Here is a 16,162-nt window from a genome sequence, read left to right on the forward strand (position 1 = left end):
AAATTGGTATCAAATCAATATTTAAATCTTTGTTAGCAAGTTACAATTTTAGGAAGAAATGTTAATATCCAAGACATTCAAAAGATCAATAAATCACAAAAAGAACAGAAGTAAGGAGGTAAGGATAGTATGATGCTAAAAAAACTCAATATAGATTCTATTAATATCATCAATACTAAATAAAAATTTAAGATATTGATACAACATTATTAAGTATCTTGGATCAATTATTCAATAAGATGGAGAGATCAATGAAAATATTATTCGTAGAGTAAAAACAGGATGGTTAAAAATTAAAATGACGAGAGACATCAAGAATCTTGTGTGATCATTGGATAATTTTAAGATTAAGAAGAAAATTTTATAAGACCATCGTAAAACTAACAATGCTTTATAGATCTGAATATTGGACAGTTAAGAAACAACATATATAAAAAGTTTGTATTACTGAGATGAGAATGTTGAAATAGATGTGAGGAGTTACAAGGAAAGATAGAAAAAGAAATATTATTATTCGTGAACAATGATTGAAATTTCATGTCGTACCAGAATTTCAAAAAATGATCGGTACGGTACTATATACCAAGCGATATAATTTGGTATACCGCTCGGTATACCTCTCTTCTCCCCACGCGGGGCGACATCGCCTCTCTTTTCGGGCAACATCACAGAAAAAAATAATTTTACGATGTCGCAGAAAAAAAAAATTGTGACGTCACAGAAAAAAAAAAGAAAAAATTGCGACATCGTAGAAAAAAAAACATCACCTCGAGCGATGTTGCATCTCTTCTCGGGCGACGTCGCAAAAAAAAAAAAAATCACTAAGGCATCGCCTCTCTTCACCCCACGACACCGATACTCTTCTCCCAGCGTGCAGATGAGAAGTCGTCGTAGACGAGGTGAGCGGCGCCGATCTCATGTTCTCTTTTTTTTTTCTTGTTTCTTTCTTCCCCTTCTGCCTCTTCTTTAACCTTCTCCCTCGGTTACCATCGACTCCCTCTTTCTTCTCCCTCGGTCACCGTCGACGATAACGGCCTCAATCGACGTTACTGCTCGGTAGTGGGCGGTCCGTGTACCGGTCTACTAATGGACCGATACATACCGCCTGGTACGAGCGGTATCATTCGGTATTGCAAATCTCGATTTCGATAGAGGATAAAATAAGAGAAAATTGTTTAAGATAGCATGAATATATGCTTAAGAGACCTCTGGATGTGATAGTCAAAAGAGATGAAATGATCAATATTAATGGTACGATGAGAGATAGAAGAAGACTTAAAAAGACTTTAATAGAAACTATAAATAAAGATTTTAGTACTTTGAACTTCACTAAACATGTGATTTTTTACATATCTCAATGGCAACAAAAGATCCATGTAGTTGGCCTTAAATAGTTGGGACATGGTCTTGTTGTTGTTGTTGTTGTTATTGTATTACTCAAGGTTCGCTGTACCGTACCGTACCGACGTTTCGACCTGGGCTCGGTACCGTATGGTACCGGTGTACCGGATGGTACATCAGGGCATACCGAGCGGTACGCCCTGATGTACCGAATATTTTTTTTATTTTTTCATATTGTAGCAGTGCTACAGTACAATACTGTAGCACTGTAACGGTACCGACGATTCGCATACCAATAACTTGTCGGACTGGTACGTACTACCCGGTACAGACGGTACACTTCGGTACGACAGACCTTGGTATTACTAATTATAAGTTGAACAGATGAATGTGTTAACTAGCACTCAAAAACCCAAAAACAAAGCTATAAAAAACTTAAGAATACCAACAAAAGATAAAAATTCCAAGAGTTCAAAGAACACTAGCATGCCCATATGTCGTACGACGCCCCATATTAAGATGGCAAATGGTGGTCCAACTTGTTATGTTGATAAATGCTCCTCATTAAGGATTTCAGTTTGCCAGCACAATTGTAGAGAAAAAGATGTGCCAAAATAATAAGGGACAACACAGATCTCCATGCTGGTACCATGCTAACACATGGAAATTAATTACTATGTTTATAAGAATTTCACTAAATGTAACATTGCATATTTAGCAAGACTATGAATGTATTAAAAATTATCTTACATAAAAGAACAAGTGACCTTCAAATTTGGAGAAAACTTATGACAAATTGACCAATGACAACATGTTGGAAGGAATTAGGAAGGACGCAATTTTGTAGCCGACTTGTAAAGAAGTCATAAATTTCAGCTTCCATTAAAGTATACCATAGCGTCAGAACAAGAAATAACGTGGGAGGAAAAACTTAATACACTAACTTGGATTGTGCAATTCATTGCAGTATGCAATTCAAGTCAGTCAAACATTCAAAAAAAAATCAAACAAATAAGTCCATAAACCACAGCCAATGAAGACCTCTAACAAAGATAATCAACATGGTTAAATTCCAAAGTATATGAAAACTCAAACTGTGAAGAAAAGCATCAATTACTTTATATTGGATACAAATTCAAGAAAGAAAGCTTCCTAGATCTTCCTACAAGTTGAGTCATGGAAGTATACATGACATGAACTTAGCACAATTACGTATTTAGGTCCATCAGGAAAGTAATAAACACAACTTACTCGTAATTTCTCGAGAAGGTTTAACAGCAAGAGAAGGGAAGGAATCATCAGATCAATGAGGCTCTGTTCATGACTTCGTTTGCGAAGTAAATTAGTTGTAGAATTATATTCAGCTCCTTCATCAACAAGATAATCTGAAATTGAAATAAATATAATTCTAATAAACTAATTCATTTCATAAGTTTATTAGAATATAGATTATATTTGCCAAAGAAAACATCTTCGGCCCCCTAGCAAATCATATAAAAGCAAGTATGACAATAAATAAAAATTCTGGAAAACTAAAATATATAGAAAATAAATTAGTGCTACAAGTAACAAAATGTAACTAGCTATACCTTAAATAGGCAATAATCAGCAACTATGTACTACATCAAACCTCAACTAAGATATGATAAAAAATGTCGCAACAGGGTGACAAGATATTCCTCTTCCAGCAAACTTCACAGGCTTTGAAGAATTGGGCTTCAGCACTAATCATCAAAAATGAATCTGAAATAGTGTTTTATCCAAATCCTAGATGAAGCCCAAACTTCTTGTTATCAATCATAACAGGGAAACGTAACAGAAGGGACACTTGCTTTACAATCAGAAATGCCGAAGCTTAAAATATAAACTAAGAGATTAAGATGAATTAAGCTAAAGACAGAAATCTCCTAGCAAGTAAAAAACCAAAGATACAAGCTAGTGAAGGATTGCTTTGCAAGTTACATACATAATTTTCCTAACCAAAACAATATTGATAGTTTTTCTCAATGTAAGTAAAAAAGAGTACAATTGTCTTGCATCACGATCTTTTCCTTAAACAAATTCATTAGTAGTTGGTTTGAAGGTCAATGCTATAGCTTTATCACACAGGACTAAAAATGATGTCCATGACAAGTTGAGTCAAATAGTTGGATGTTCTTCAAAAATACATGTAAAATATACCAAGAGAGATAAGCACACTGTTAACAAGTCAATAAAGACACTTCATAAGTTTATAAGCATAAATCCAACTTATGGTTAAAGCAAAAGATAAAAGACCTCACCATAACTATTTGACAGTCTCTCAAGCATGGATTTACAACTAACTAGAACCACATATACGAGAGTCACTGCTCCTTCTTCAAAAAGAGAAGCTGCTACAGCCTTCATCAACAAGAAGATGATAACGTAAAATAAATGTCACATGGTTACCGCAGAAAATAAAGCAAAGCAGAAATTAAATTCTTACTGAATCATCTGAAATAAACGCCAGAATACGAAATGTTGTCGTCAACTGAACCACAGAACTATTGCATAGAGTAACTCCATCAAAGTACTTATCCGAGACAAGCTTCCCGAGAAGATTATCCACAACCTGAGCATCGGAGTTGTTTGTCGAATCGCCAATGACATTCTCAACATCAATCGAGTCGGATACTAGCACACTTGATGAACTAAGATGAGCCTCCCTACCAGATGCTAAAACTGCCGCATATCGCAGAAGACCAATAGCCCCATTTCTGTGATATACAACACCAGCATCTATCCACTCTAGCAATCTCATGGGTGCATCCTTGCTATTGGTCCTTGGGGAAGCTAGGTGTAAAGCTTTGTGAAGTTCCACTGCATGTCCAATCCAAGAATTGAGGGATGATGCAGCAGAATCTGTGACCATGACTTCAAATATTTCTGCAGCTGAATGGAAGATGGCTAGACTTAACCGAGAAGTCCCTGAAGTTCAGAGTACCAACAGAATAAGTGCAGAGAAAAAACAAGAGTTAAATAGAGCTGAAACTAGTAAGGTATCCAACTCATCAGAAGCAACCAACAAAAGAACATCAATACATGATCTATCATTCTTTTTACCAATTGGCTCTTTCTCTCTGTATGAACGTAGTGCATCCATCAAAACTGATATAACCTGTAACATCACAGTTATCAAAATGAAAGGGAAAAAACAATTTTTTAATTAAGGTATAAGGTGATAGGACAAATAATATGATGGTAAGGTACCTCTGGGAAATGTCCTAGAACCAACAATGCTTGACGACCAGACTCAGACCTGTATATTAGCTCTAAATTCAATACAAAATTCAAAATTTATATCCATAGAATAAGTCAATAATGTAGAACCTGGAAATGGCACAAAGCTCCCAAAGAATCCACAAAAGATCATCATACTGAGGACCAGTGTTAAGCAACCGATCAATAGCAATCCCCTATAAAGAAGCGTAACCATGGATGAGTGTCCCAGTACCACACACCATGACAAAAGAATCACAGCGTCCAAATATTCATTTTCATATCTTCCCTACAAATGGTGCTTTTTCACCTTAGACAAAAACTCAAAATAAAATAAACCTCAAACAAAATTAAAAAAAGTTACACAGTTTCCAATTAGATAATAATTAAAATTAAAGTGATATTACTGCAGCTGAACATGGTTAGTGTGTCATCACATTGGTATACATGTGCAGATCCACGCAAAGATGCATTAATCAGAATGATATCAGGATGGCAAGTTGGCAACCTGCTTAATGTACTTATTCATCAACTAGCTATCTTTTAAACTAATGCATCTGGGGTAAAATAAATTATAGGTGCTATAAATAGTTTAATTTCTATTTAAATCAGTTTTGCTTTGGTACAAAACTAACCACTTTAAGATGGAGCTCTATGATCATGGCAACTTCCTGTGGATGACAAATAAACCCTTTTGACAGAAAAACAGCTGCCTGTCTGAGAGTCATGCACTCTTTTTTTGTTGCTTCTTCAACATCTTGAAGAGAAAGAATCACAAGTTCGGTTGCTTCAGGATGGGTGAGTAAAAAACATAGACCTGGAAAACAAAGATGATTATTTTGATGACATCATGTTTATTGTCACGGTCAAAACATAGACGACCAAAAGAGGACCTGAACGATGAAAGAGGAGATTAAGAAGTATATATTCAACTGAATTTGCAATCTCCATAAAAATGACTGTCTTCTTGTCGTTTGCTGACTGCAATGTAGGAGATGATAAAAGAGCAGCTGACAAGGGGAAAAATCCTCTATCCTGTTACAACAAAACAATACATAGCTTAAAAAATTAGTTAGAACTTGGCTTTTTAAAATTCAAACATGCATTCAAAAGTTATTATATAAATATTCTGCAACCACATCACATTTCCCAACATGAATAGTTAACAAACTTCCATGACTTCTAGCCATCATTTTTTCATCTCTATATTTCCTACATCACCATCACCTTTGTGAATGGACTCTAAGTTGAAAAAAAATAAAAGTTAATTACCTCAAGAAGAGTTAACAAGCACATGTCAATATCCGATCTAGCAAAAGTACACTTAGATGTGGTTATGCAGTCGATAGTTGCTTTGTACGACAGTAATCCTTCTGATTGCTCCAAATTGGATAACCTTCGAGCAAAAGTGAGGGGCGACGGATCTTCAACAGGCTCGTACAGATTTATCAGTTTCTGGATGAGAATTCTTGTCAGCAAAAATGTGAAATTTACAAGAGTTCCATCTACAACATTATGATGTATAGATTTAAGTTGCAACACATCATGTGTATGATAGCTGGTCAATGGCATAGTAATTGTAGTGATACATTACACAACTGACATGTTGTGCCATGTAGGCTTATTATCCAACACAGGTTAATGCCATGCCATGTAGTTTGGCACATATGTGCTCATGCATGCCTGAATTGCATCTACTGCCGCAGGTATTCACTCACTGTACTCCTTGCGGCATGTGCAACAGTACACTAGTAACAAGCAATGCAACAGTGCATATAATGGTATAACAGAGGTGCAACTCGTGCATATACTAACCATAATTTGCTTGAGATGAGAACTGGCAGTGACAAGTGATTCAATTCCATCAGCAGCGATCGCAGAATGATCAGACAGATTAGCCAAGGAAGATAACACTGCAGCCTAAAACCACAAGAAAAAGGGAATAATTCTTTGAAGGTGTATAAATAGCACAAGTTAGCAACAAAAAGTTGTACGTTAACCTCATATCTGGTAGCAATTTCATAGAAACGCAAACGGTGTAGTATATATGCTGCAAGTGCAGCAACATCATGCCGTTGCTTCCCTAGTAATAAGCTTAACAAAAAAGAATAGCCATCGCTGTTACCAACTGGAACATTCTCATCTCCACGTGGCCACCAGCCCAAAAATCCTTCACATCCAATGCCATGTCGAGTAGCACATTCAACAATGCCTAGTAACATTAATGTAATAGCAGGAGAATTCTCTTGACTTAATAACCAAACAATTTCCTCCATTCCACCATTATTGACAAAATGAAAGCAGCCCTCTCTCGAAGAGCAAAATAGAAGAGTCAAGCCCAATAGTAAAATCATGTGTTTGGTCTGACAAAAAGAAAATACATCATAACAGTGTAAGTTGATGATATTAAAAATAAAAAAGACTTGTCTAATCCAGAAATCATTTAAGCAAATGGATGTACCTGAGAAAATAACTGTAAATCAACATCTGATGTACTCTTGAAAATTTTGTATTTATTGAACATGTCAATTAGCAGTTCAGAAATAAGTGTTTCAGCTCTTTCAAAATCGGCTGAGGCTTCTGCTGACTGACTATCCACACTTTTGGAGTTACAAAGTTCAAGGGTTTCTTTTCTAGCCTGAACAAGAACATCATTTATTTTCTCCATATCCTTCTTGTGGTCAGTGACTCCAACCAGCATGTTTTGGTCCCAGTAAAATGTGTTGTTGCTACTGTCACTCCTCCCATATGACAGAACAGGTGATACAACAGTACTTACAATCTCAGAAAGTTGGTTCTCAAAATCAGTAACTTGGCAAAACTTAACAGCTAACAACAAAAATTGCTTCAGTTCAGGAGGAATGTCAAACATAGCAACTGGAAAACCGATGTATTTTAGAGAAGTCATTGACTCTTCAAACATCAACTTATTTGAACATAATGCTGGTGGAAGGTCTTCTGATTTTCCTTCTGATGGAGAATAAACAACATTTGCCAATGAATTGTCCAGATCAAATTCAATATTAAACTGTCCAAGATCTTCAGTAGTATTTCCATAAACAATAAGAGTAAGACTTCGATAGCTGCCCCTAAGAACTAAATGATTTGTAACTATAGCCTGCATCATGTGTATCAACAATACGCATAGTAAGGGATCCACTAAGAGAACCAAAAAATATTTGTAAATGACGTCAAACCGTGATATACAATTCTTGTAACAAAAACTAACAGTCTTCAACAATATCAAAAACTTCTCTCGTTAAGGAAATAGAAAAAGGACAACATAGCAATACGAACCTCTCTTTTGTCATCTTAGATCTCTATGTGCATGAAAAAAAAGATGGCCACCAAAACTAGACTAGACTTATTAAAAATAATAGATTTAGTAGTAAGAGAATGAAGCAATGTAAAGCTGGAAGAGATCTGATCTAAATCTTCATCAGAATATTGTAACCCATTGGCCTACAAACAAGCCAATTTATTATAGTGAAGCTTTTCATTTATCATGGCCAGGAGGTCTTGGCCAGACAACAAAATAATATGTGCAAGCAATCATGTCATTTGAAGCACTGAAAGCCAAAAATGGAAAATAAAAAAAATCCCTCTTCCAAAAATTGTTCTTCTCCTATAATCAGCCTCTTCCCACCAACCTAACTAATGAAACAAGGGTGACAAGTCCAAGAACCAAAGTCCAGCATCAAGCCCAAAGTCCTCCAGCATCTAACCACTCCAGCTTCCTTTCTAACAATATTAGGTAGCAGCAAATCCACAAGTGGTGAACAAGAATAATAAAGCCCAAATGCAAAAGTTGAAAGCAAATGATTAATTTTTAGGCACTAGCTGTCTGAATCAAAACAAGTTGGAAATTATTGATTTGATTTAGCAACAAATATCAAACTTATCCTCTTCATCAGATACCTTGGACATCCTATTTGCAGTGATAATTGAGTGAAACAAAAGATTGATCCATTACAGACAGAATGATTCCAAAACAAAAACAAGAAGCCCTGAGATTGAGCCATCTTCTCTCCTATGTTCTGCAACATCTTCCCGCCTCTCCAGCTAGGTTACCCAAGTAGCTAGGTCTGACACAGCAGGGGAAGCTAACATCCCCATTAAGCATCACTGATCTCCAAAGTCATTGACAGATGATGACCCCTTGGAATGCCCTTTTTGCATTTCTTTATCCTTCTTATCCTATCAAATTATAACCAACGAATTTCCTTAACCATAACAATACAATCCAAATGGAACTAATACCTGACAGAAATCAATGCGTAATTCCATGGTTGAATTATTCTTAAATTTAATAATACTACTTATTTATCATACCAGTACGAGTCAAATACAACTAATACCTGGCAGCAATCAATACTTGATTCCATGGTTGAATTATTCTTAAATTTAATAATTATCAGATTGCTGTGAGTGGTTAATTCAGTCATGATTAGAGCATAAACTGAATAACAACTGAGAGGGTTGTTTACATCATAACAGACTCACTTTGCAAAGGCTCCAATAATCATTAGCCCTTATTTCAACTTAGCTACAAGCCTTTATCCACTCAATAACTTAAAACCAAGCTGTGGCTGGTTTTGAAATTTTAGTTGATTCACAACTGACTTAAAATCAGCCCAGCCTAATCAGTCATATCGAATTGGCAATAGATTAGCTTGTATCACCATGTTATGTATAATATTTGTTTGAATCAAGCTGAACCACAGTTTGCTGCCTAGTTTCACCATATACAAGTGGTCTTCGTCACAATCTTTGCTTGAATGGGTACATATAGCCAAGGTTTATAGTATCAATCCATACCACTCAGTATGGGCAGTACGTACCAATCCGATAGGGGACCGGTACGCGGACCACCCTCTACCGGGCAGTACCATAACCTAACCCCGTATCAGGCAATATGGGGTCTGTACCGGGCAGTAACGATCGAAATCCGACCATTACCAATCAAGGGCTAAGATTGCCCTATTTCAAACGGTCAAATTGACCGTTTGAACCATAGGGAAGGGTTTTTAAACTCTTTCCTCCCCCCTCTTTCAACTCATATTACTCTCTCAATCTCTTCACCTCCCTCAAACTCATTTTTACTCATATCTAACAATTCAAATCATTTCTTTGCAAATAATTCAATATTAATGGAAGGACGATTCAGTTAACACCACAAATCTACTCCTTAAAGCTCGAAAAAGATGTCACTATTCTTTCCTAATTTAGATTATTTTTCGCTAAAATTATACTAAATTTATATTTATTTCTGACTTAAAAACCTAATTTAATTTTTTTTTCTATTTTTAGGTAATTTTGGACCTATTTTTGATTTTTTTTAGCATATCGTCGATACGGTTAGCGTACCACCGTCAGTATGCCTCGGTACATACCGTGACATCAGTACAGATCGAAATTGCAAACCTTCCATATAGCCTGGATGAAAACTATGAGATTTCATCCATTATCTTTATTTTTTTCCCATTGAGTCATAATTAATCTCCAAAGAAGATAGAATTAGCATCTAGTCAAGTAGTGCAGCAGAGTCTTATGGACTTCCTTAACTAAGTATAGTAGGACCTTATGATCAGATTTTTTTTGTCAGCAACCATGCATATAGATCATCATCCCTTATCTAGAAGTTACTAAAAAACAACAAGATTTAGTGTGGCTTTAAATGTGATATAGCTTAAGGAATGGTCAATTTTGTAACTCCAAACATGAGATGATAACTTGTTAGACACAATTTCCTTTATAGTAAAATAATACAGGAAGACCAGCAGCCATCCAATAAAATTATGGATCACCAAAAAAGATTAGAGGTTAAAATTAAACAAGTAAACATTTTTTTTTATCAAGAGGCAAGATAATTATATAATCAAATAGATTATGAAAAATACAAAATGATGATAAACAACTACTTATGCAAACTATATTGGTTCAATACCATTTAACAATAAAAACAACCATATTGCATCAACATGAGACAGATTGTTGGGTCAAACTAAGGTATAGAGGAGAAGATAGTCAGTTACCTCAACTTCTAAAACATTGGATGAAGAGTGTGAATAAAGGAAAGGCTGGCAAAGACGCCTAAATCTTGACTCTCCTTCACTGTGAACAAAAATCTCTAAAGCAAAAGAAGGAGGTGAGGTAGCCCTGCATGAGAATTTTCCATAAGATTTCAATACTATGGACCTTCAAATTTTACTTTACTGGGAAAATATTAATATCAAAAGATGTGCTTTTGACTACTCGTAAGTCATAACCACAAAACATTATGGTGTTACTGCACTGTTTCACTTCACAAGATTAGCGCATGGGCACTCAACAATTAACAATAATATGGAACATCAGAAACCAAATATCTAGGAATGATCAACATTCTACCCAGGGTATACAGTTTCGAATGATACTGCCCGGTATGGGCAGTACATACCGGTCCGACAGGTTACCGGTACACGGACCGCCCGTTACCAGGCGGAACACTTAAAAGCGCCCCGTATAGGATGATACGGGGTTATATCGGGCGGTAACGATCGAAATTTCGACCGTTACCGCCTAGCACAGCTCGGGAATGGTCGAAATTTCGACCGTTACAACTCGAAAACGATCGAAATTGACCGCTACAACTTGGTAACAATGCTCCAACGGTCAAATTGACCGTTGGAGCCCTTTCTCATATGTTTTTAAACCATTTTTCTCCCCTATTTCACTCCATTTCATTCTCATACTCTCTTAAACTATCTCAAACTCTTTTTTTTCTCACATTTGTGCTCTCTTAAACTCTACAAAACAACGATTTGTGAATTGAATCAAAGCTAATTTCGGATAATTAAGAGGAAGAACTTTCTAATCAAAAGATATGTATTCTCTTTCTTTAATTAAAGAGTAATTAAGATATTTAATATTATGATTAATTCGAAATTAGATACTATTAAGTATCTAATAGGTGTACCGCTCGGTATACCTAAATTAGATGTACCTAAATTAAGTATCTAATTATATACTATTGATTAATTCAGAAGATTTTACACCTAAATCAGGTATATCACTCGGTACACCCTGGCGTACCACTCGGTACATGGCACCATAACATACCGAGCCAAGCTAGAAACACCGGTACGGTACGGTATTTCAATTCTTGATTCTACCAGCTGCCACTTTATTTGAGGAAAAGACAACATTAGACACTGTTGCATAATATGCTTGATCTAAAAACAAGAGAGAACCTATGGCTTCTAACTCACCCCATTAGACATGCTACATTAGTGTGTTGTCATACATCAAGTTCCATTAGTAAATCTTCCTAGCTAATAAAATAAATTTAACCAATACAAACTTGAAATGAGCAAATGAGCGAGCTTGCTGCACAAGCAAAGAGAACAAAAGAGAACATGAGAAGAGAAAAAACTAACCAATAAACACGAGTAACCGTGACCATATATTAAAAGACAATCTTACCTCCACAAATATTGAGACTAAGCTGGTTCAGTCTAGAACTAGCTACGTATGAAACACAGCTTAAAATCCAAAGCTGGGGTGAGAAACAAATCCTTAAGTAATAGAACAAGAGAAATGGTCACTAGGTGGAAATCCCAGAATCACACTTTCATGAAATGTAATCCTTAAGTATGGGAGGTCAAATGAGAGATACTATAATTTGTGGCCACCAAACATACATGCATACACAAAAAACATGATGCTAGAGTACCAAACAAAATCCAACAAACGAAGCACCAGACTAAGCAACCAATTTACCCACTATTGCATCAGTTGTGGTTTTTGTTTCCTCTCCGGGAACATTATTCATACTAAAATACAACTTCAACATGATCAACTCAATACAGTATTCATCAGAGACACTTTGCATGTATCTTATAACTATCACTATCACTTACTGAGATTACTTATACTTGATATGACACTAAAATATTTTATTATCTATTGCACATGAACCTACACATGCACCCATATACCACACATGCACTATAAAAATACTTTAAGTTCCTGCATAGCAAAGCAACTTTTTCAAACATTGATCAAGTCCCCATCCATGCTTCTTTAATCGCACTAAACCAACTCTGTCACTGCCTTGATTATTGAACCACTTCAAAATATGCTAAACCTAGATGAGGCATTCACAATAAATCAACATCTCAACAGAGCTATACAGCTTATTGCATATGACAAGTAATAAAGATAAGATACTAAAAATCTATATATGCTAGACCAATCACATTTTTAAAAGTAATGGTCCTCCATTAGGGAGGTTGCTGTTTGCAAAACCAGGGTGATACCACAAGGCTGGCATGGTCATGATTTCAAGAAAATTTGATTAGCATGTATTGGACAGTATTTACTGGTCCAGGGCTTGAATCAACAAGCAAACCAGGGATTATTCACTCTGTCGACCCGATTCAGTTCCTTTTTATAATATTTAAGGTCTTCAATTACTGTCCTTTGCATCACCAGCTGCCCACAAGCCATCGCCGATATTTTCGAATGAGATCAGATGAATCAAAATAATTTTCTTTATGCATGCAGCAAAATATACGTCAACAGAACTAGCAAATTTTTACCCAAGTAGTGGTACATTTGGTGCAGATGGAGATGCATTCTGCTCAAGAAACTCACAAGCAGTAATGATAACAGGTTCCGCAAAGAGGACCTGCATAAAGACAATTTAACATGTCATGAAACCTGATATTCAGTAAGTCAAAATTTCCAAGAGAATGAAAAGCAACAATGTTTTAGGTATTTAGATAACGAAAATCTACTGTATAAAGGAATGCATACGTGTTTCTCAAAGTACATGAAAATATCCCAAAGTGTCTCAAGTAGTGCTGGAAAAATCTTTTCAATGTTAGGTTTACACCAAAAGTCTAAATTATAACAACGAGAATTTAATCAAACATCTTCCGAAGTCATGAATTGTTTCAACTATTTATCCATTTTTTGTACGATAAACACCTTCCCCGATGATTCAGAAATATTTATAAAAGAAACAGTAACATTTTAGCCTTACTTGAATGCAGGAAAGACCTTCCTAAGGATTGGAAATACAAATACACAAAAGAGTAGCATAAAGCATTTAGAGCCTCAAAAAGGTTGAAAGCTTTGAGATTAATTAGATATTGGACAAAAGCGTCACTTCGAACAACGTTCAGTATACTCATAAAGTTGAAACCGAAATCGACAAAAACCCAAAGTCTAGAGAGATGGCAAAAGGGAAAACAGAAAAGAGAGACACTAACCTCATCAACATATTCATCAAGTTGAGAATGAACGAACGATTGGGCAAATAGAACGCATGGCTCAGAACGCCCCATCTCCTCCACCTCTATCTCCTGCTCTTCTTCGCCCTATTCTTCTTTTCTTCTGGACTAGGTGGGCATTGCCGTCAGAAGGAAACAGGAGATTAGGAATCGAATAAGAGGCTGTGAGAGGAGGTGTCGGCCGAGTCCCGGAGGTCGTACTGTTATTCGAAGGACTCGACCGCGTCGGGATCGTCGGCGGTGGCAAGGGAACAGAAGGGCTACAGAGGAAACCGAGGGAGGAAGGGCGGAGTCAGGGACAAGCAGAGCTGTTCCTTTAACCCCAATCTCAATCCGAATCCGTCTTCGGACCTGAATCCGAATGACTTGCGAGGGCGAGTGAGGTTCCTTGGCGTCTGTTTTCTTTGCCCCAACCCGACTCGGATCCGAATAGCATCGTTATTTTTCTTATACCGACGGCCGACGCACATCCGGACCCGACCCGACCTGAGATGGCTTCCCATGGCAAGTGGGCCTAGACTTTTTCGGATCCGGATTCAGAATCCGGTTGGGTTCCGCCAGCATGAAACGACGTCAATCTTCTAACAAGCCCGAGACAGGGGACAGGAGTCCTGCCGGCCGTCGGTGCTTGTGCTAATTCCTGCGCATATCTTAAAGCATGATGGATCCATATCATCCGTTGGATTTCAAGCGCACAAACAAGAGGCGGGACGACTATGATTTGTTATCGTCACAAAGATTGCACAACTATTACTGCTGTTGTCATTATTTCGTTTGACTTGTGATTTTACTCAATGATGATAGGGTGATCATTTGACTAGGGAGTAAGGTTAAAGGTTGCTTTAGATGTCTTTATATGAGATGGATGCATTAGGTATAGCTGATGTTTTGCTCGATTATCAAACATTGTGTTTATGTCTAGTGCACATTGCATCGTATGTAGAAAGATATTTTACCTAGTATAGTCATTTCAAGTACCTTGATAACTATGTCCTCCTAGGTAGATGCATCGTGTGTAAAGACATATCTTATCATGTCATGGTTCATTGTATATTTTATTGTTTATATTTTGAGAGAATGCATCTTTGAATAACATATTATTTGCTTGGTTAAGATGCATCATGCACTTTGATGTTGATGCCTTGGATAAATGTATAATGTTATGTAAAATGTCTTTCTCGTGAATCATATACCTTGGATGCTTACGTATAATAAGATAGATTGATAGATGCATGACACGTAAAAGAAAGATGTGTATTTACTTACGGCTCATTGACTACTATCATACTAATGTGTGAGATGGATGTAATATTCGTAAAAAAAAATATGTTTTACTAGTTTATAGTGCATCGAATGTTCCAAATGCTTGTCTCATATAGATGCAACAAGCATGAGAAGATACTTGTCGAGTTAGGAAATATCATATGCTTTATATATTTATATCTTGAGTGATACGTTATGTGTGAATGAGGTTAAGTATGGTATAGTTTGAGCATATCGAGCATGATATTTTATGATTGATACTATCCTTAAATTAGAAGCTCGTTATATGAAATTCCTTTTTATAATTAGCAATCCTTTTGCTATTGACAACCTCTAAAAATTAATAAAATATAATTTTACTATTTATAATCCCTCGACTATCAATCTTATCTTCTTCTTTTTTTTTCCCATAACTCCTTTAACATCATTGGTCGCCCCCCACTATGCTTGTCGCTCTCTCACCACATAGAAAGATGAACGTTGCGAGGTTAGACGAGATCCCCGAAAGAGTGATATGGATAGGCCTTCTCCCAATTTCATCAATCGCATATCTCAATTCCTCAATTGTACTTCCCTCGACGTGGGCATGCCTTTCCCGAGCTTAAAAAAAAAAAACAGAAAAGGTAAAAGCAGTAGGAGGAGAGGGATATTTTACAAATAGAAGAGGAAGAAGAAAAGTATTTTAAAAATATTAAAAATTACTAACATGATATTATAAATAATAAAAAATGATTACCTATAGCAATCTCCTTAAAGTATTAATGACATGGTTGTAAAGCGACTCTTCCTTATAAGATTAAGCCAAAATTGAAGTCCTAACAGGTAGAATAATATTTTTAGATAAGCTTGACAAGTCCAAGTTGGGTGTGGGCTAAGATGTGACCTGACTTGGGTGAGTTGAAGCTGATAGTTTACATAGAAAGGGTTATATGACCAACCAAGAGTTCGGTTCGGCACAATAAGAAGTTAGAGTTGCAGGTAATCGACAGTTAGTTTAGTTTCTTATTAGAGTTGCAGTTAGGTTCTAACTGTATCAGCTT

The 16,162-nt window shown here is 36.3% G+C and overlaps 1 protein-coding gene across 2 annotated transcripts in view; it reads right to left on the minus strand.

Moving 5' to 3' along the window:
- The window catches only part of LOC103979351 (protein virilizer homolog), a 33,261-nt gene extending 19,096 nt beyond the window's left edge, over positions 1 to 14,165 (minus strand). Inside the window, exons 1-15 of one of the 2 annotated variants that reach the window (XM_009395467.3) lie at positions 13,839 to 14,165; positions 13,164 to 13,252; positions 10,617 to 10,740; positions 7,043 to 7,699; positions 6,582 to 6,944; positions 6,397 to 6,501; positions 5,854 to 6,036; positions 5,475 to 5,616; positions 5,217 to 5,398; positions 4,693 to 4,778; positions 4,573 to 4,621; positions 4,426 to 4,480; positions 3,809 to 4,290; positions 3,624 to 3,723; positions 2,593 to 2,726 (exon numbers count right to left, since the gene is read on the minus strand). In XM_009395467.3, the coding sequence (XP_009393742.2) occupies positions 2,593 to 2,726; positions 3,624 to 3,723; positions 3,809 to 4,290; positions 4,426 to 4,480; positions 4,573 to 4,621; positions 4,693 to 4,778; positions 5,217 to 5,398; positions 5,475 to 5,616; positions 5,854 to 6,036; positions 6,397 to 6,501; positions 6,582 to 6,944; positions 7,043 to 7,699; positions 10,617 to 10,740; positions 13,164 to 13,252; positions 13,839 to 13,913 (2,826 nt within the window). In that variant the 5' untranslated portion in view covers positions 13,914 to 14,165. Of the gene's footprint in view, positions 1 to 2,592; positions 2,727 to 3,623; positions 3,724 to 3,808; positions 4,291 to 4,425; positions 4,481 to 4,572; positions 4,622 to 4,692; positions 4,779 to 5,216; positions 5,399 to 5,474; positions 5,617 to 5,853; positions 6,037 to 6,396; positions 6,502 to 6,581; positions 6,945 to 7,042; positions 7,700 to 8,499; positions 8,717 to 10,616; positions 10,741 to 13,163; positions 13,253 to 13,838 lie in introns of those variants that run through there. The other variant, XM_065133467.1, reaches the window with a different exon arrangement.
- Positions 14,166 to 16,162: the final 1,997 nt, after the last annotated feature.

Source organism: Musa acuminata, chromosome BXJ1-3 (genome assembly GCF_036884655.1).
Source record: "Musa acuminata AAA Group cultivar baxijiao chromosome BXJ1-3, Cavendish_Baxijiao_AAA, whole genome shotgun sequence".
Classification (NCBI taxonomy): Eukaryota; Viridiplantae; Streptophyta; class Magnoliopsida; order Zingiberales; family Musaceae; genus Musa; species Musa acuminata.